This window comes from Ischnura elegans, chromosome 5 (assembly GCF_921293095.1).
Source record: "Ischnura elegans chromosome 5, ioIscEleg1.1, whole genome shotgun sequence".
NCBI classification, from domain to species: Eukaryota; Metazoa; Arthropoda; class Insecta; order Odonata; family Coenagrionidae; genus Ischnura; species Ischnura elegans.
In genome coordinates this window covers 16,400,342-16,420,992 of record NC_060250.1, presented here as the reverse complement: position 1 = coordinate 16,420,992, position 20,651 = coordinate 16,400,342, and the positions used below count along the sequence as shown (strand labels likewise).

Here is a 20,651-nt window from a genome sequence, read left to right as displayed (position 1 = left end):
CCGTCACCTCATTTAGTTTTCGTGTTCCTTTCTCCGCCGTATTGAAAGTTATGCAAACGATCATTGACATAGAGAAAAGATTTTCTTAGTTTTAGCACTAAAAAATAGTCGCGCCATAATCGTAAATAAATATAGTGTGGAAAGAGCAAAGAAAATAATTTCAATTGAAAAGTCAGCTGAGAAGAAGAGAGACAATTATAAGCGCGGCACCATTTTCCCGATAGTGGAAGATACTTCTTCCGCCTCTCTCCGGTTAATAACTTCCCCCCCGTTGCAGGTAAAGATGAACCATGCCCTTCTCCACAATCGGGGAACGTTCCCAGTGGGTGGGGTGAATAAGAGTGGGATGGGGATTGCCTGAGGGAAGAAGTGTGGTCATCACAAGGACTGGTGAAGGGGGCAGGACAAAGAAGGGTGGGGAAATGGCCTTCAGCTCTGCCTCAGTCTACTTTTGGGGGCCGTATTTTTTTGCGACGCACACAAGCTCAGTCACCTTAGGGAGGGAGTGAATGGGAAATGCTGGGGAAGGAGGGGCTTGGGATGCGTAAGGTGGGTGTCAGCAAGATCAGCCAAAGGCGGCAGGAGGGAAGGGACAAAGGCTTTTGAAAGACAGAACCCCAGCATGGGAGAACGGGGAAGCGCGTGAGAAGAAAGTTCATGGTTAGACTTGGAAGTGCGTCTTCATTACGAGAAGCCTGAAATATAAATTGGCGGTAAATAGAGCCCAATACTTAAGATATTTAAGTTGTTCATTCACAAAGGCCAATATATACACGAAAAGATATTATGGCGCGGATTGCATGTATCAACGTCCATTTCGGGATGTTATTAATTTCTGTTCCCATTTATAAAAGTAGCAAATAGATTTGAAAGAATGATAATCATGAATAAAAATATCTAAATCGATATCCAAACGTACATGAGCAAAATAGATGAATGTATACATACAGATCCATCGCAAGTAATGCCGCTCAAGCTTCTTCCGGTACAGGACTTTAAAATCTTGGATAATGCCTTGGTCCAAGGGCTGGGACTTGCTAGTCGAGTTCGGGGGTAAAAAGAGGACTCGAACATTAGCCAATTTTAGATCTTCCACGTATTTATGAACGGTGGCATTATCCATTATTAAAACTATTTTGCTGTTCTCTCCAGCAATTTTTCTCTGTAGACGTATAACCGTTGGCTGGAAAATTTCTCGGGTCATCCAGCTGTTTTTATTTGCATGGTAAAAAACGGGGAGGGCTTCCAATTTTACATGTTTTAAGCACCGTGGCCTTTCAAATTTCCCAATGACAACGGGCTTATTTTGTCCGTGCCCGTTTGGTTGACGCACAGTCCCACAGTAACACGCACTTTACTCTTTTTCCCCCCACGGCACCTTTGCCCTTTGAAACCCAGGGTTGCGTCAGGTAATGCATTAAAAAATAGCCCAGTTTCAGGGGCCAGCGAGGGTAAGCTCGTCGAGGAAAGGATTAGGGATTAGGGACCCTTCGAAGTGCTTCGGCGAAAAGTAGTCAAGTAGTCTTCGAAGTACGTTCACAGCAGTGCAAAGGGTTAATTAGGGGTGTACGAAATGCTCCGCGCGACCTTCCTGACATGTTAAACCACGAATTATTGTCGATGCTATGTTTACGAACATGCACGTAAATAGGGGCATAATGTCAGCCGCGATATTTTAACTGAACTCCTACTCCCCCTAAATTCCCACAGTGAGGTTTTTGGCGACCCATTTCTCTCCAAAGTTGCATTATCATTTACGATTTCGCACTTCTGATGGACCACTGTTGGAAGCGCTGATTTTTTAGCTACTTACGCCGGCGTAACTAGTTTTGTTGACAAATTTTTCGCCGTAGTTCGTATAAACGAATGCCATTTGTTCCTAGGGACCGAGCCGAGGTTCGTAAATTCAAAAAATTTCGTATAATCGAAACTTCGTATAATCCTCTACAGTTTGACCTTGACTAGTCACGGCGTAAATATGTCCGAGATGAAATCTCCGGTTCCTTTGGGCCGTATTCAACTGAATGCAAGGCAATGCCAATTATTGTGCATTTGTGATATGAAATATAGAATTATAGATTGTAGATAACATTTATCTTAATTTGCGATAGGTTAACCATTGAAAAATCTTCTTAATTCAATCAAGAGTTTTTCCCACCGCCGGTGTAGCCTTGCATTAAAATGCAAATATATATTGGTGCTTTTGCATCCGAGTAATTTTTTTTAAAAAGATGGCGGAAAACATCGAAGTGGATGGTGAAAAACTCATGCACTGATAAGCATCCACTGCCTTAACCATATCGCAGATAAGTCAATGATGTCATGTATTGTCATCTATTTACTATGTGCGCCTACTCCGTTACTTCGTAGTCTCCTTTACAGAAAAAAGGTGGCCACATTCAGCGTCCAACAACTGCAACGTGAGTAAACTCTCCATTGCCTCAGTGAATTCCCTTCGAATTTCCGCCAAAAAATGACTCGCTCCTCCGCTGACCCTAGTTTTCACAGGAGCGTCTGGAGCGAGGCGGGAAACGGGTGTGTGACGTATTCCGTGACGTCACACCATCAACCTGTAGCGCTCTGTAGTGAATAACGGACCGCTTGGGAGCTCGTCTGTGGCGCTACGAAGCATTGGTAGCGTTCAACGGACCGCACCCTGTTTGGCGTAGAGGAACTCGCACTTTGGGCATTATATGAACAAAGTATCATTGAATACGGTGTGAAGTCAGGAACTGTTCAGCGTTTCGCCCGTTCTTCCTTACCATGGAGAGCTATTTTTTTCGGCTCCGGCTGCGTCACACGCCCAGACAGATGACTTCGTCACAATCGTGAGTTAACGCAAAATTTGTGATGCAGTGTTGCATGCTGCAGGAGAACTGTACTCCTCGATTCCTTTCATACAGTCCAGCCGGCAAGAGTTGTCCGTCGACAGCGCAATAGGAAGGACAGAAAACCCTGCGCCAGCACGGTTTGCAGGCCATCACTGTCCCCCCAATGCACCTTACACCCTCCCTTAGTCATAAAACGTTTTCAAATGCATTAGGAGCACTGAAATAAGCCTGATCCACCCAAACATGCCCTTTCTTCAAATCACCAAAACAAGTGATTCATCCTTTGGATCCTTCGCACTCATCGTCCCTTCCGGCTCCTTTCTTCACGGAACCCTTTTGTTTACAAGTGACGCGGGGGTTTCCCTTTTGTACCTGGCAACGCTGCCCCCTTCCCCGACCTAGACCATTCTGCCTGTCATTGAACAACTCTCGGCGGCCGGACTGTAGGTTTATCACCTTATGAACAAGGTCTTGGAATGCATCTAGTTCGTATATCGAGGACTTACTGTGTTTAGCAAGATATCAACCCTCGATTGCGTCATGCCACATTCTTCTATTGAGAAACTGAAACAAATTTCCCTGTTTATATATATTTGCATTTATTAAATACTTATTTTCAACGATTCATAAAAGACACGTTCATACAAACTTCGTCATTACGAACCTCCGGTTTTTCGGTCTCGTGAACTTCGTAATAACGAGAGTCTACTTTTATCATTATTCCATGAAATGCCAGAAATTTTCAACCATTGATTGCCACCTTCATTTGATTCTCTCTTTGTTCAATTTCGACTTGCAGGGAGTTCCGGAAGTAACACCTGTCGATGCTGATGCTGGGGACGTGGCGCCAGCAGCACCCGAGGCAGCCAGCAAGGAGGTCAAGGGTGGGGACACGGGTGCCATGGGGCAGCTGCTCAAGCGCATGGTGGCCGAGTGCGAGGGCAAGATGGACTCGGTGGTGGGCGCTGCGCAGCGGGTGATGGGCAAGGGGACCCAGCCCGAAGATAGCAAGCCAATCGTGTCGTCCGACGTGCTGATCTGCCTGGCGGCCATCGAGAACGTGGCGCTCGTTGCAGCCAAGGAGAAGAGTCAAAGCCTACCCGTCATGCACACCGATTACCTGCGTGCACTGGCTTCGCTGAATCCACAGGTGAAGTTTGAGCGGAAAGAGGATCGTGTCGAGGTGACGGAGTGCGCGAAAGACGGGGAGGAGGGGGGGAGCGAGAAGGGGGACGGAGAGAAGGTGTTGGTGGAGGCAGCGCTGAGGGAACGAACTCGTGAGGATGCGTCATCGTCGCCAGCGGACAAATCCCACGACGAGCTATGATCTAATTGATGTGAATGTGTTTGAGATAGTGAGTGTGTGACACTGCACTTTTGGTTGAGGACTGGAGAGGAGAGACGCAAAGTGGCCGCTAGTGATCCGTGGCAATATCCCCATCATTCCCCCAATGGTTGACAACCATCAACAATGGTGTCTGTACATATGCCAGCCAGGAATACGACTTTGTGCCTGTGATGGCTCTTTTGTTCATCCATATCGTGTGGCATGGTTTGAGTGGGTTGATCATTCTCCTCTGTATTGAATGATTGTCGAGAGAGTATGGTTTGCCTCTAGGTTTTTTGAATGGCTTGTTTTCTCTCCATGTAACATTTTTGTTCAAGCATGGATGAGGTGCCATTCCATTGCCATTCGCTTCTCATCCTCTTGTGTTGGAGCGATGGGACATGAGGATTTCGTGTGTGGGAGTTGCTGTTGGAGATATGCATTGTGTGTTAGAGGTGCGTGTTTGGATTTCCCCCTGGGAATCTAAACTGCCGATCCATGCAGGTGCTAATGTGATCTTTGTTGAGAATTTACTGTGAAGAGAAGTGGTTTATTGTTGTCAAGTTTATCACTTTGTTGTCCAAGGAGGATCTAGAGGACAATGGAAGAATATGCCAGTGACTTCTGCCCTATCTTATTATATCATTCTATCCCCCCCTTATCTTAATAATTTCCCATGTTTATGAAGTTTTTGTTGAGCTATGTATCGAAAGTTTTTTGGAGTGCGTGAGCCACAAGTTGTCTTTTATACAATCCATTGCGAAATGTGCTAAAATTTAAAGGCTGTAGGGTATGAGGGTGGTGAGTGATGCATGAAAAAACATAGAAAAAAGTTATTCAGTATTTATATGGAGTTCTTATTGCTGTAACAGCATGTTTTTAGCCAGCAATAAGACTCTTGGTTTCTTCAAAGGGTGCTCATTCATCTCTTTTCTTAAATTCAACCAAAGAATTTCACAGGTCAAACAGTGAATCTGTGGTTCCCTGGAGTGGGAATTTGGTCAATATGATTGGTTTTAGGTTCAAAATTCTAGCTCTAAAAATTGGTGGTGGAAATACTTAAGCTTTCTTGGACCTATTAATGAAGAGGGTTGTGAGGAGCAACTTGTAGGGACAACAGTTTGTATGCTTGTATTTAAGAGGGCAAGGGAAGGAACGTGTTTTTGCCCTTTTTCTATCCCTCCCACTCTTAGCAATGGTATGATAGTGGAGAATTTCATCGAATTGTTTTCTTTGAGGTCTAAAATAAAGGACTTGTGGTTGAATGTTTCTGTCAAGAAATGATGAAGTCAAAATTTAAAAAAATGGGCAAATGTGTCTTGTATGGAAGAGCTGTTATTCCCTCATGAGTAAATTACTCAAGTTCTGTGTTAAAAATTATTTCATTTAGATCATATTCCCATATCCAAGACCCTTTTTCCCTTCTTTTTTGTTTTTAGTTAAAGAAATACATTTTTTGTGGTACCTGACCTCTATTCTTTCCATCACTGACATCTTGCATATTTTTTAAGTGGTCCAAGTTTCAGAATACAGGAATAAATTATAGTGTGTAAGTATTTCAGGAACTAAACTGAACATCAAATTATATGCGTACTACGTGGTTTTGGGACGAGTAGTGCCAGTATAAATTATTTTGTGGTTCCTTTATTTTTAACCGAACATGTAGTTTTTAGCTGAAGGCAGAAGAGTACTCTTAGCTTAAAGCAATAATCCATTTATGTACCTTTTCCAGTGATTTTTTTTATCTTTCCAGATGTTAACAATAGAAATGTATACTGAATAGGCAATGGTGTTGATAGTTTTTTTTTCAAGAGCATTTAGCATTTTTGTTGAGAAATTTTTGTAGAATTAACAATCATGGAGAGATGCTTTTACCTCCTAAAATAGGATGGCTGAATCAACTGTAAAGCATGTGGCAAGTATTATCTTTGTGACTGGAGCACAAATATAGTGATAAATGTTGGGATACTTGTGAACTCAGTAGTAATGGATGTGATAAATTTTTATCCCCTTTTATGAATCTAGCTAACCAAGCTAAGGGAAACATGTATGCCTCACTTGACCTTTTTGCCATTTTCGTAGATAAAGGTAGAGAAATGATGGAGACTTGAGCTAATTTTTTCTCCTTCAGAAAGCAACAAAGGGGTCAAGGTGTTGATGAGTTAGTCTGGAAAGTCTCCCATAAAATGTGTGCATGTATCTTTGCATTCAAATCATGTATGGGGTCAGACTTGGCGAAATTAGCTATTTTTTTCCCATGGAAAGGTCAGGTTGATCATTTTGGCCATAGTTCCTAGAAAATCTTACAGTACAAAGGTGAAGGTGGTAAAAAATCTAAGTCTGTGGTGGTAAGTAAACAAGATTTTCCCATCTTTATTCAAATGGCACATTTTCTCCTTTTCAGTAATGCCAAAGTAGGCATTGATATTTGTGTTTCTGCACCCAAAGCCAACAGAGGAGCCCCTTGCTATCATTTCAGGTAATACCATAGTATTTTCTGAATATTGCATCAAGAGAAACCTTCCTATTTTAATCAATAACTCAGTGTTTCAATCCTACTCATAGTTGATGTGAATGAGTGAGGCTGTCATCCCATAATAAGTCAGAAACATGAGAATTTCATGCATAGAGTACAGGGGTCCTTTGCGGCCAACCTCATTTCAAAAGGATTCCTACTGAGGATTGTCCTAATATGTACTGCTCTTCTATCCATTTTTAAGAAGAGACTGTATTTCACATGTAGTGTACTAAAAGTCCATGGAGGAAAAATCTTTTGCCAGGATTCGAATCCAGATCAACTAACTTGCACTAGGTATTCTGTCACTTGAACTACCACATTGAGATGGATCAAAAGGAACCAAACTATGAAAACGACCAGTTCAATGAAATGAACCTATTCAAAACTGAACATTTCTCTAAAACATCCTGTCCGCTGTTTGTCTTCTGGGTGTTCTTTTTTACCTGGGTGTTCATTTTCTTCTAGGCATTTATTTCCCTTGGCTGTTTGTGTTTATTTGGATGCTCACAATCATCTACTTACAGGATGCAATGGTTCATCTTAGCGGTGGATTCATGGTTTGATAACCTGTTTGTGGTTTTTGCTACTGTTCATAGTTCATTTAAAATGTTTTTGTGTACATATTTTTATGCAAAAAATGTTAAAATTGAGCAAGGTATTATGCATAAATAGTTAAATTAATATCCCTATTGACTATGCATGTAGATTACTTTTAACTGGCTTGAATTGCTACTGGATAAAGGAGTCTAAAATTTGATCTTGATCAAAAAAGTTTGGCTCTGGTTTTCCACAAAATACTTCTCGATTCTTTGTCAAATTGTGATTTGGCAATGAATGGGAAGAATTGATAGTTAGAGGCGTAACTTCGTGAAAGCGATCCATTATGAAAAATGAAAAAGAAGTAACTTAGTGCTTTCACATGAAACATTTATTCAAGTTCAGGAGATATGAGTCCAAATCCTCGTCAAGGGAAATGTTTTTTCAGCTGTGGAATTTTTCCGCATTATGTGCATTTGCCTCTAGATGAGGTACAGAGGAGTCTGAAGGTAGTGAGTACATACTGAGCAGGAGCAAGAATCGAGTGAGTACGGAGCAGGGAGAGAATGTTTAAAAGCTGTGTTAGTGGGTAGAATATTGGGAAAAGGAGGGAGAGGAAGGAAGAGAATTGGATTTTTAGATATAATGAAAGGGAGTAGGCTTTATTACAAATTGAAGAGGGAATTCCATGAAGGGAGGGGAGACAGCCAGAATTCTTCTAGAAAACCTACTTTCATCGATTGTTTAATACTTATATAATAATAATAATGATGTGCATTTGCGGGTGACTCCAGAATGGTAAACTGCTAACTAGTTTGCAGTTATTCCTTGAAAACTGTTTCACATGTTCTACACTTTTTTTATCCAATCAATATGCGCATTCAAATTTTCATCATCAGGGTTAGATATAGCAGACAGGGGAGACTCCAGCCTATAAGTAACCTCTTTTCTTACCTATTGTGCAGTCCTTCTCCTGGACTGCCTTCAAAAGCATCCGCTTCTCAAGGAAACCCTCTATCTGCCCTGGATTTATCCTTCTCCCTGATATTGACAGCAAGTGCCAACTTCCTGCTTAATATCAGGTTTAAACAGCCATTTAATATCATTTTAGGCACCTCTAACATTGTAGCAATGCACATAATTCATATTTGTCTGGTCGCCAATACATGCTGGTGTGCTTTGCTATCCTGATGATACATTTTTATTATGTGGTTCATACATCTATTAGCCATTTACATGCCTTATATGTATAAGGGATGACCAAAGTCTCTCTTAAAGTTTTGTGTTTTTCAACAGCTTTCCTAATTATCCTGGTAAAGTTAACAGTTTCTATGGTGATGAAATGTGGTAAGTTCAGCAGTGGAAGATGTGATGAATATATTTTGAGTGTTTCTGTTTTGATGATGGTGAACTTGAGTGGCCAGGAAAAACAATATTCCACAAGAGTCAGTGATCTATTAATGAAATTTGTGGATAGGGATGGTTACTTGGCATATTAAAAAAATGGATTCTGATGAGTTTGAAATTCGTTATGAAATAGATTGGGGAACATTTTGAAAAAAATCTACAAAAGCTAGCATTTTTAATAGCTTAACCTTAAAGACTGAGTTTATAATGAAAGTTTACACTGGATGAATTATTTTCATTTTTGCTCAAGGTGCTGCCTTCCAAGCTATCATATCCATTGCAGGCCACAACATCAGGGACAATGACAAAACACATAAAATTCTTTCACTTTATATGGTGCTTCTTATCTTATTATGAAGAGGGAAAGAATTCCGTCACATTTTTATTTCCCCAATGTTATGTCCCGCAGCAGACACAAAAGCTTGGAAGACAAATTACTTCACACAGCAACAGTGAAACTTTAAACTGATGTAAAAAATATCCATTTCCATGGGTAACCTTGGCAAGTTACTGTAAAAAAATTCCTTGGGTTTGAGGGGGTTTGTAAAGACACCTATGTGCACCATCCCCTGCAAACAGGTGTCTTTTCAGTGGAGGCCTTGGTACCCACAGCTAATATCCAAGGAGTGTAAAAGTTGTCACGGTAACCTAAATGATCTAGTATGAAGTATTAATTTTGGAAATTTATCACTCAAAATGCTTTTTGATGCATAGCATAAAATGTGTTTTAAATTACAAGTTTTTGCAATTTAAAACTGGACATTGCAAAAGTTTTATTGAACTTATTCTTCATGTTGTCCCACCATATCTCATCTAATACAGCTGGACTTATCTTCTATAAAAAGTAAACTTCAATCTTTCAACCCAAAATGGCCATTTTCTGGTGGTCCGCAGTCACGTTTTTGGCAAAGTTAACAAAATCGTTATTTTTCATCATAGAAACACGGTTCAAAGATATACTTGATTGCTTGATTGGAAGGAGAGCAATGCAAACAATCATTTTTTGATGCTCAGATTGATTGATGGATTTTCAAAATGCAGTCAGAGCGGTCACTTTTGGGGAGGGAGGCCCCCCGCTGGTAGGGATCGAAGAGAGGGGCCAGTGGAGCGTGAGCTCGTCGAGGAAAGGGTCCCGGATTTGCGACCCTTAGGAGGGTGTACCACACCCATCCTGGAAGTACCTGCTCCATGGCCAAAGGAAACGCTTTTTAACCTTTTCGCTGCATGTGAGGAGAAGGTTTTCGGAGATTGAACAGTAGTGAAAGGGTTAATTTACACACTTGATTCTTAACCCTTAGACTGCAGGAACGTTTTTTAATCTCTGGTGCACTGACTATGGGAAAAATTTTTTAAACGTTTGACCATTGCTCGACTACCTATGGCAGTTTCCCAAAATTTTTACTGCTACCCGGTAAGAGCCCAAGTGCACTTTCCCTCGCGGTAGAGATCACTAGTGCAGCTTAACTCTCCCCCACCATCCGTCAAGGCAGGGGGTGCTTCCTGGCATTTTCTGTCGTACTGTCCATTTCTTATTGTTTCCTTCCTTTTCCATGCCATTAATATGCCTATGACAATTGCCCAAATGTAGGCTTATCCATTGGTAAGAAAGAAGGAAGGGTTTCCCCAGATTATAAGGGTTCACTTCTTGCGAGACACTCGGCCAGTTTAGAGGGAAAAATATTTCTTGGTTCTCTCCCACACCAGCAGGAAGCTAAAATCATGTACTCCAGCAACCTAAGGGATAATAATTTAAGAAATGCAAGAGAGACTAGGTATTTATAGGGGGCAATCATGAGCCCTTTGGAACCCATCCAAAAAAATATCATGCACATACCCATTGAATCCAGTGTTGATATACCAATGTAAGTCTAACATGTCTCCTTTACCTGCCCCATGTTCTTTACCAAACTCCTTCCTTCTTTATCCCAATGATGATAATGCTGACTGTTATGATAGTCCTGTAATTTTCTGAGGGAGATTCGCAAATGTTCCAGGTTATGCCATAACCCATCCGTGCTTATCCTCTCTTCCCATAAGATTTTTCCCATTGACCTCTCCCCTCCATCTTCAATGATGCTTAACACAGTATGTCCTACAACGAGCCGCAGCAGAGTTAAGTAGAGGGGACCACTACAACATCATCTTTCAGAGACATCATACATGAGGTTGGTTTGATGGAGTTTCCCACTCTATCCTTTGTATTAAAAACATTTATGTGCATATTTTGATGTGCATTCCATACAACAAGGAAAAATATTAAATTTAAAATTAAATTTGAAACACCCAGCCAATAGGCCGGCCTTTAGCATTCTTCGCACCTACTCCTGAAGCTGAGACATCTACCAGCAGGCTCTTACATGGAAAAATCATCAAAAAGTGTATGGGTAATATATGTAAATGGTTTCCATGAAGGTTCTCTATATCCATGAAGGATCTATTTTATATATAGTACACTCCCGATTATCCGGGCTATTGATGGGAAGAGACGGCACGAATAATCAGAAAACACGGATAATCCAAACTTTCTCTAAAATAGCTAGTAATGTTCATAATTTACGTCAAACAAACAATATATTATTATTTATGCAGTAATTACGTTATTTAAGAGTGCTTCCCGTACTCATTGAGAGCTTTCATCGCCAGTTCGCGATCTTTTTAGCGGCGATAACATGGCTGTACTCGTATTATTAATGCTCTATATAAGGCCTGGTTTCGAAAACCACACATCCGTGGCTGTGTGATCATGGATGCAGGAAAGTGGTTTGCACGAATGCTTATAAAAACAACTGCTTGGCGTCGGAAACTACACTGTCAGGCGCCACGCCACGTAGTCGCGTCTCACACCAGTTGCCCGAGTTACAACTGCTGTGGGACGTGTATCCTTGATCACGGAGCACAGTTGCGCACTACGAGCCTTGGAAAACAGGAACACGGTGCTCCCGTGAATGCAGCTATCGCGTGATCGCTTCCGTTTTACGAAGGGGATTCTAACGCAAATAATAAGCCCGGTGTATCCTTGAATCAATGCCGTAATTCCGATGATTTTTCGTCCGATTTTTTTTTTTAATATCGCGGAAAAACTGAGCGAGAGTGAAAATCATGCACGGATAATCCGCAACCCGGATAATCGGGAGTCTGATGTACATGCCAAGGGTGCCAATAAGGGATTGATGGCACAGAGCTATCGTATATTGATATTTTTGGGGGCTGGCAAAGCATGTACGTACTATGTTTGGGGGTTTACAGGGGTAGAATAAGTATGTAATATTAATTACTAAATATATTTATAAAACTCAGGGAGGAGTTAAAATAGGTGGTGCAGGGAGGTATAAAATATAAATTTGGGAGGGTTCGGAAGGTGAGGGAAGAATGAGCATATTTGATTTTTTCTTCTCCCTTCCTCTTAAAATCTTTTGCAAGACGAGTTTTCATGGACACCATGCAATATCTTTAAGTAAATGCAATTGATGGTTAATAGAACCCTTCATCTCTCATTTTTGAACCTGCAGGTGCCTCGCTGTTCTTTGATCATCAAATGTCTTTTACTGCATAACTTTGCCAAAAACTGCATCAATGAGACCATGGCAGATCTAAGATTTCTTCTAGGGGGGTACAAGGATCTGACAGGCAAACAGTCTTCCCATATTTGCGATTAAAAACAACATACAACAATTACTGTACGAAATATTTTCTTTATTTTCATATGAAAGTTATTAATACGAAATTAAATGACTGAGCCAAAAATTACATATTACACAGGACAAGATGAACGTAATGATAACCGTTTTAAAAATTTATCTTTGTATTTTTTAAGGGCTGGGGGGGCATGTGCACCTCTCCTAAATCCAATAATGAATTAGATGATTATGCCAGCCAGAGAGACAACATTGGATGGTCTGCATGACTTCTGGAGCTTCGAAGCTCCAGATCCTCACCCATTCTGCCCAAGAAGACATTGCTGTGGACTTCACTCCTTCCAAGGTCAGTTGAATTTTCATGAACATGAATTTTCAGTTACCTGTCATAACCTCAAACATTACCTTGCACGTTTGTCCACCCATTAATTGAAAGTTCCACAGTATGATTACCAGTCCAAGCAAATTTTTCTGCATCTATTCCATGCCAAAATCTCCATTCCAATTCCACACCACCATTTGGTCAGTTATTTATAGTGTTTTTCCTCGCTTTCTGAGTGAATTTTCATGTAATTATATGAATATTCATGCAGTAAACCCCTGCTTTACAATGGATTTGACTTATTTTGACGGATTTGGAATATGATTGCAGCAGATTTTTTTATAACAACTAAGAAATGTGTTACACATCAATGAAACAGTTGACTGAGTCACTTAATTAGGGGGTCTTGGCCTACTTAAATGGAGGACCTCTTAATGAAAGTGGATTACGCCTACATCACCACCTTAGAGACACTTCTCACTTAATCTGGGCCTTGAGGTATCGGTGTATATCCGGAATAGAATCATGGTAGTCAAGCCTTACATGGCCTTGGTATTTTTCCTCACACTCCAACTCGATTCACTGCTTACTCTTTTCATTTCGATTATTATAGCTACTAATATCGTCGCCTTTTTTAAATTTTACCAATGTCCTGCGCTTTGATTTATTTCTTTAGATATTGATCTTTTGATTTTTATTGGGATCTCTCTTTTTATCTAATATTAGCAGAACCTAGCAGGCATGATTCTTCAATTGAGTATACCTATTTCATTAATCGAGTTTGTATGTAAAAACAATATTATAGCTATTTGCATATACATACAGTACTCGATACAGTTAGAATTAAAATAGCATTGAAAATGATAGTCGAAATCACTATCAATTGCTATTGTCCTTAGTCTTCAATGATGTATGCTGTAGTTGATTTAAGAGAAAAAATGAGTGATTTTTCCGCTAAAATCATGATTTTCTGGCATAATCTTGGGGAAAAGAAAATCGATAGACATATTTAGAAACTCCCTTTATTTATCCATCTGTTGGAAAAAAATTCAGTTCTCTTATAGCGAAAGTACTTCTGTTGGACGAAAAATGAAAGTGCTGCATTGGAAACTTTTTATCTGCTAATATGTTAGGATTCCACCAGATTAAGTCTGAAGCAATTCTCTATCTAAAGTTAATTGGGATATTTGTTGGGGAAGGGGTACAAGGAGTGCCAGTGTCGCCCAGTGAAACTTCCTAAACGTATGCTCTGAATTGTGGAAGTCATAAAGTTATCTTCCATGTGATCAATTACGTTCCGACGTCCTGGTGGTTTCGAGGTAAAGCCTAAGAAAAGACGCGAGAATGCGTAAAACCTTAGATGTGAACGTGTCTAAGAGCAGAAGTGGCGTTTGAAGATTAAGGACACTGCCCTCGAGTCGTCGCTTCCTCGCTAGAAAATCATCAGAACGCGCTGCTGGACAGGCTAGAGTGGGACGGGGTGAGCAGTTGGGTGGATCGAAAGTATTGCTCCTTTGAATTTATCTCCCGTATTTTACGGTCAACATTAGCCATAGATTACACTACCCGACCACCCAAAAATGTTTCCGGCTCAAAAATAGTTCATCTCGATATGGATATATAGTTCATCTAAATATACAAAGGGCACTCTTTAAGTCTATCTATCTAAATCTATCAAAAATAGTTCATCTCGATATACAACAGGGCACGCTTAAAGTGGTAATATACACAATAGTAGTGAATTCAAGATTTGTTGAAAGATCTTTTAAAATATTTTTTGCTGATCAGCAAATGAAGACGCAACTCGAGAAACCGATATTTTCCGCCCTTTCCAGTGAGCACCGAGATCCTTCCTACACGGCGACACATTCAAAATTGCCGTTCACGGCCAAAAACCACGAAAACAATAACTTCAAACAATTGAACTCTCGCCCACACGGGCGCCTACTATTAAAATGTTGTCTAGCTGAACACGGTAAACACCATAAAAAGTTGACATTAGCTCTTCTTAATTAGAAACGGAACGTAATTGGAATATAATGCAGACCCACCGTCGAGACAATGTACGGAGTCACTCATTCGGAGAGGAGGTACGATGATCCCCACTCAGTTGTTCTTACAATAGCTGTAATTTCCTTCAGACTTTACTTTTGCCATTCTTATTCCTTGGCCGTTGGAGGCACATTCCCAGAGGCTAGACCGTTTTTTGAACTTCGGATAGGAGTTTGAAGTTAGAACGTCAGCAGCACGATTAAAAGACAACATGGCACGCTTAAAGTGGTCATATACTATTCAATAGTAGTAATTCAAGAATCATCTGCTCTGTTCAGTCGTGTTTGCTATTTATAATTTTAAGCTCGAAACATCTCGCTGCAACAATTTAACTAAACTAGTTCGTTGCATCCTAAAATAAATTAATTGTAAACATATTTTTAAATTAAATTCATATTCAAGTGTATATCGGTTTCGTCATTTCACTCTCATAAGGTTAAATGAAATACTAATATGTATGTATTTTTTAAACGGCGATAACGACCTATCTCATAAATTTGTACAATCTCTAGCTAGCTCAAAGGTATTAAAGCGATGTTAGTAGACGCTTTTCAAAAAAATAAATGTATAGGCTTTTCTCACGAATTCAAGATTTATTTAAAGATCTTTTAAACTATTTTTTGCTGATCAGCAAAGGAAGTCGCAACTCGAGAAATCGATATATTCCGTCCACTCCAGTGAGTGTGTCCCTGTGGGAATAGCTGGAAAAGAGGTGACTACCGAACTATCTCACATGATATTCCTCCTATATTATTAACGGCTATTTTTTAAATACCATTAGGCTTCTTACTCTTGATTTAAATCATTACTATTTGTTTTATTTTTAGATAAACGGTGAAACGCTGTAGCATATTTTTTAAGGTTAGGATTGAAAGTTTTAGGGGACAATATCCAATATCATCTGAGCGCGTGATTCGATAGTATTAAAAGTGGACAGTGTTGTTTAATACGCGCCGGGGGTCCCAAACCATCCAAAATCACCACTCACCTGAATGTCGGGCTCCCGTCGATGTCCACCTCAGGCAGCGTCGGCTCGAGATCCTACCTACACGACGACACATTTTCAACTGCCGTTCACGGCCAACAACCGCAGTAACTTCAAACAATTCTTTACCACAATAACTCAAAACAATGACTTTAAACAATTAAACTCTCGTCCATACGGGCGCCCAACAAACAACAAAGCAAGCGAGTTGCGATTAAAGCATGGGACTCCCTGTGTCGCGAACATCATCCTTAAATGATTCATTGCTGTTTTCATAAGTGTCATTAAGTATTTGGTCGCACTTCTAACTCTCCTGCGTACCGTCTATTGATTCTGTGGGCTATTTTAGGAGTAACCTTAACCCTAATTTCCTAGGAATCCTCCCTCCGTTTTGCTACCTGCCTACTTCCACATTCCTTCGATACTTCTAACCCATAACAGCATCCTAATATAAAGTGTGTATAAAAATATTTTTCAATCACGCATCGCGCTGACATTCTCGCGTGCTAAGAAATTAAAACACTTTTTTCTCCGCTCTACAAATAGAGAACAGTCACTTGTAGAATAGATGTTAATGAAGAGGATGAAGGTTAGTTTTGTTATTAAGGAAAAGCGTCCAATCTTTTAATTTCCGAGTAATTAAAAACATTATTCATATTTACTTTTGAGTAATAGTGTACTTGAAAAAAAGTCGTTCTCTCAAAAAATCCATATTTTATTCTATTTTAGTCCTATAAGATAGCCATTGTCGACGTTGTTATTACTCTATATTTCAAACAAGTCGTGCTTGCTTCACTGCTAATGTATGCTCGATCTCAATGGTCCCCTTGAATCTCTATATCCCAGTTCACCAACTTGTATCGCGTGTGGCATATGTTTGAGGATGTATCTGCTCGAATGGAAGTAATTATTATCGCTATAATTTATTCTGGCAATGTTATCGATAGAGGTGATCGACAGCTCAGCTAATTTCCTTCGTATGGAAGGAATTGTGGAGAGAAACCTGTTATCGGCGATAGCCTGCTCCTTGTTGGTCCTTGGATTATTCATAATTCTAAAACACTCAGTATATCGCTAATTTTAAAAGAGCTGCTTTGGCAGTACACACAGTTGTTTCTGTATTCATACACATAAATCTATCAATATGTCTCATGGGATTGTATATAAAACTTTATGATATTTTGATATCTTTAAGTTCATATTTATAGCGGTGCCAGCAAAACTGTTGTCATGGCCACAGCAAGCGATGCGGTTGTAACCAAAAATGAATGTTCAACGCACACTGAGGAAATCTCCGTTCGCACATTTATTTAAAGAATTAATTTCATTTCCACTAATTTTTAAATCGCTATGTAATCATTGAATACGATGAATACCTTCCGGCATTAATTTTTGTTTTCATGTACATGATTGAAGTCGCCTACGAGAATTTTTGCTTACTCTAGCGTCATTAGACGGAAAATTTTCATCTATTTTCATTAAATTTTCGTGAAATATCACCAGTAGATTTATCCCTACTCTTGCTTCACTTTCATTTCAATAGCGGATAGTGTAACCTATGGACTATTTTTGGGCTATTCTTTAAATAAACATGTAGGTCTTCAGTCTGTTATCTTCTCCTGTAAAATGCTAAGGTTAATAAAGAGTAAAATTTTCATTTTTTTTAATCCGAGTTTTTAAAAGATTTAAGAAAATTCAACCACAGGGGAGCAAACCAACGCGACTCGGTGCCGGTCCAAAGCCCGGATAAATGGAGACGGTTGACGTCAGGAAGAGCATCCGGTCGTGTAAACACCTGCCAAAACTCAGGATGGAAAGTGTTCTGTTGGGAACTGGTATAATGACTAGGGCGTACGCCACAAGGGACGCGCAAAGGCCTCTCCTTATTTCTGTGACAAATGAGCAAAGGCTACCCCGTCATGGGTGGGCGAGGTTGAGGAAGCGAACCCGAAAGGGATCCTCAAGGTCGAAAGATGTGAAGGCGGCTTGCTTGGAACAGTGATACTTAACGGGAATAGCTGCAGAGAAAGAAGAAGAAAAGGCTTAAGAATTTCTACTAAAATTCTGATCTTCGTTTGTATCTTGGAGAAAATGAAATAATGTTGTGTGGCTAGGGTCACCTAGAAGGACCACGGTAGTCGTATATACCAAAGGTAGGGTGAATAATGCGACAGTTCAACTAAGTAGAGAGAAGGGAAGATTACCACTCAACTAGGCGACGGAGTAGGGCAGTGGAGGCTCGAACTTATGAAAACTACTTCGACTAAACTCAGCTGATTCTAAAAAAATAATTTATTGAGGTTCTTACCCTATATTCTTGGTTGAAAAATTAGTTGGCCCTCTGGAATAGATTTTCTATCACTAAAGTGTTTGAATGAAACCAAATTTTACATAGAAATTTGTGATATCCAGGAGGAAGCCGAGTGAGTATAGATGAGATGGTTGATAGGAAGAATGTATTAAATAAAATGAAATTTTAAAAAATAGTCTACTTTATCGTCTGATTGAGCAAATTTTTCATTTTATTTCTGGAATGGTAAAACCAGTAGTAAATCACGTACATCATGGGACAAAAAAGTGGAAAAAACCCTTTATAATGCCACAATATATAAAAAAATCTTCTTGCCAAACACTGTACAAATTGACATACATGCCTATAAATTCATGCCAAACGGCCACAGGTCCTTGGAAACGTTTACATCCGATACTTATTGAAATAAAAACATTCATATCCATTGAAAAAATCAGTCTTTTCACTCCCGGGGCTCCTCTTCCAGGATTTTTCCGTCGTCATTTTGGGTCACGGCACGTCTTCTATTTCACAGAGTGACTTCTGCGCCTAAGTGTGTTAGTCATCGGCTAACCTTCCATTGTGCCTGCTTTTGAATGTCCATCCATAAAGCACGCTTGCCGTTTTCCCACAAGGCCATCAATTTTACCCTGTGCCTCGTTCATCCATTTATATTTACATATCTTTTGAAGCGTTATCCGTCCTGTTTTCTACATTAATGCACATGCAACAGTAAACTGACCACCGGTATGAAATGAGTACTCAGTTGGGTCATTTTTTATGTAGCGTTTTGAAATATAGTAATCAAAATTGCTCTTAACAAAAGTCTTAATTTAGTTTATTTTCCCGTACTAATCGTTAATCATGCCATCGCAATTTTATGAAAAAAATAGTGAGCATTTTAAATGTTATGCAAGTGAAAAAAATGATGATTGAGTCAAATAGGACAAATTTCCGGAGCATATTTAGTGTGTGTACTGAGGCGATAGTTTGTTTATCTGCAATATCAACTACTTGCTATATGACGAGGGCGCACCAATCGTGAAATGGTAGCCATTTTACCTCATGAAAATCGATTCAATTTGTGATTCATTCTAATGCCGCATCTCTCCTGCTACGATTTCCAACGCAAGGTAATCGATACTCATTCGAGAGTGAACGTTACTCTGAAGAAACGCGCATTAGCTATCGACTCGATGCTCCAATTGTCCTCAAATTGTAATTAGAACGCATTCCGCAGTGAGGAAAGCATCTCCCAATTGTGCTGGGCAAAAATCTGCGTTCTTTTGAAACAGATTCTGAGGTCAGAACAACATTGAAGAGTGATCCATTAGAAACACCGGAAATTCTTCGCGTAAACAACACATTCCGCGTAAATCTCATTCGCGGGTAGCAGAACAGAAAGAGTGTCCATGTAACAAGAGGTGAAGGGAAATGAACCGCTAACACACTGAAGTGGGAAAAAGATCACAGAACCCCGCCATCTCTCCGCAGGAGGGGAAAACTGAGCAAATTTGACAATCACGTGAATCTATGAGGCTGTTGATTTGCAACAGCGTGGCGTCCTGGAAAACTTCTCCCTCCAGATCTCTCAGATCCTGAAGGGCGCCAGTACGACGCCACACGCCTTTACCGTGTGGCACCAGTTGATGGCGCTCTTCAGCCGGTCGCTGGTTTGAGCATGTGTTTCCCCGGACGCGGACACGAGGTCCTTGGGCAGTGTTGAAGATAGAGGCCTGTAAGCGGGTACAAAATTCAGTCGGGTCAACCCTCAACCGTGCCCGTTGATCACACGAAATCGAGTTCGTCTCCGTCCGTTAAATGCAGATTCTGGATCGTGCCAAGCAATCCCGGCACCCAGCCTTGCACGGGGCAATTGACACTGTGGCCAGTGAAATAATTATAGAATAGCCAGTGCGGCTAGTTGTTGCATATTTTCTTATTATTTGGCTCGGGTGCCCTTTGTATAGCCAATGATGAGAGATAGTCGAGCCAGTTGAGAGGCTTTGGCCATATTCTTCGAATACTGCTGTTCGTTCAGCTTTCTGTTTCTGCCCGGGCGAAGGCCGACCATATTTCGCTACCGGATCCAGGCCTCTATGGCGGATTTCAAATATCTTGGTCGCTCGGAGATGGGCTTAAAAGTGTATGGGGAAGACGTAAGGGAAAGCCTATTGGCCGACTGGGATTGAATATCTGCGGCCCTGTCTCTCAAGCATTCAGTCTCATTCATCACTGCGTTGCCAAGTCTTCACGAATCTGTTTGAAGTGTTGCCAAACCTAATTGTGTGCCTGAATTTACACAGAACTTTACCACGTCGATCTCCAACCGCCTCTTCTGATGGGTTCTCCACCCTGCTATATCTGAGATCTCCTTCCACCTTAGGGATTTGCTGAGAGGTACACACTGCCATTGATTTAAGGGCTGATTCTCACTGCTCAAGGAGATTATGTTGGTGTACTAGGCAGAATGCTGTCTTCAAATCCTAGTAAAGGCGGAGATTTTCAGACGTGAAAGATCGCTGCTGAGTTTAGCTGTGAGTAGGGCAGTTCGAGTACTACACATCGCCCGCCGCACGGTTACCCTGGCGCCTTCCATTAACAGCAGACTGATTCCGACTCTTCATTCTATCATTTCTTACCCTGATCCCGTAGAGCACAAATGACTCACCCCAAGGATGAGTATATTCGCAGTTAGCCTCCATTCCGTTCATTATCCCTTTCATATCCACTCCTAGAACCTTGCG

The 20,651-nt window shown here is 40.6% G+C and overlaps 1 protein-coding gene across 1 annotated transcript in view; it reads left to right on the top strand.

Moving 5' to 3' along the window:
* The window catches only part of LOC124158536 (ER degradation-enhancing alpha-mannosidase-like protein 3), a 35,825-nt gene extending 30,290 nt beyond the window's left edge, over nucleotides 1-5,535 (top strand). The window contains exon 19 of the mRNA XM_046533671.1: nucleotides 3,631-5,535. Within this exon, the coding sequence (XP_046389627.1) occupies nucleotides 3,631-4,158 (528 nt within the window). The 3' untranslated portion in view covers nucleotides 4,159-5,535. The remainder of the gene's footprint in view (nucleotides 1-3,630) is intronic.
* The last annotated feature ends 15,116 nt before the right edge of the window (nucleotides 5,536-20,651 follow it).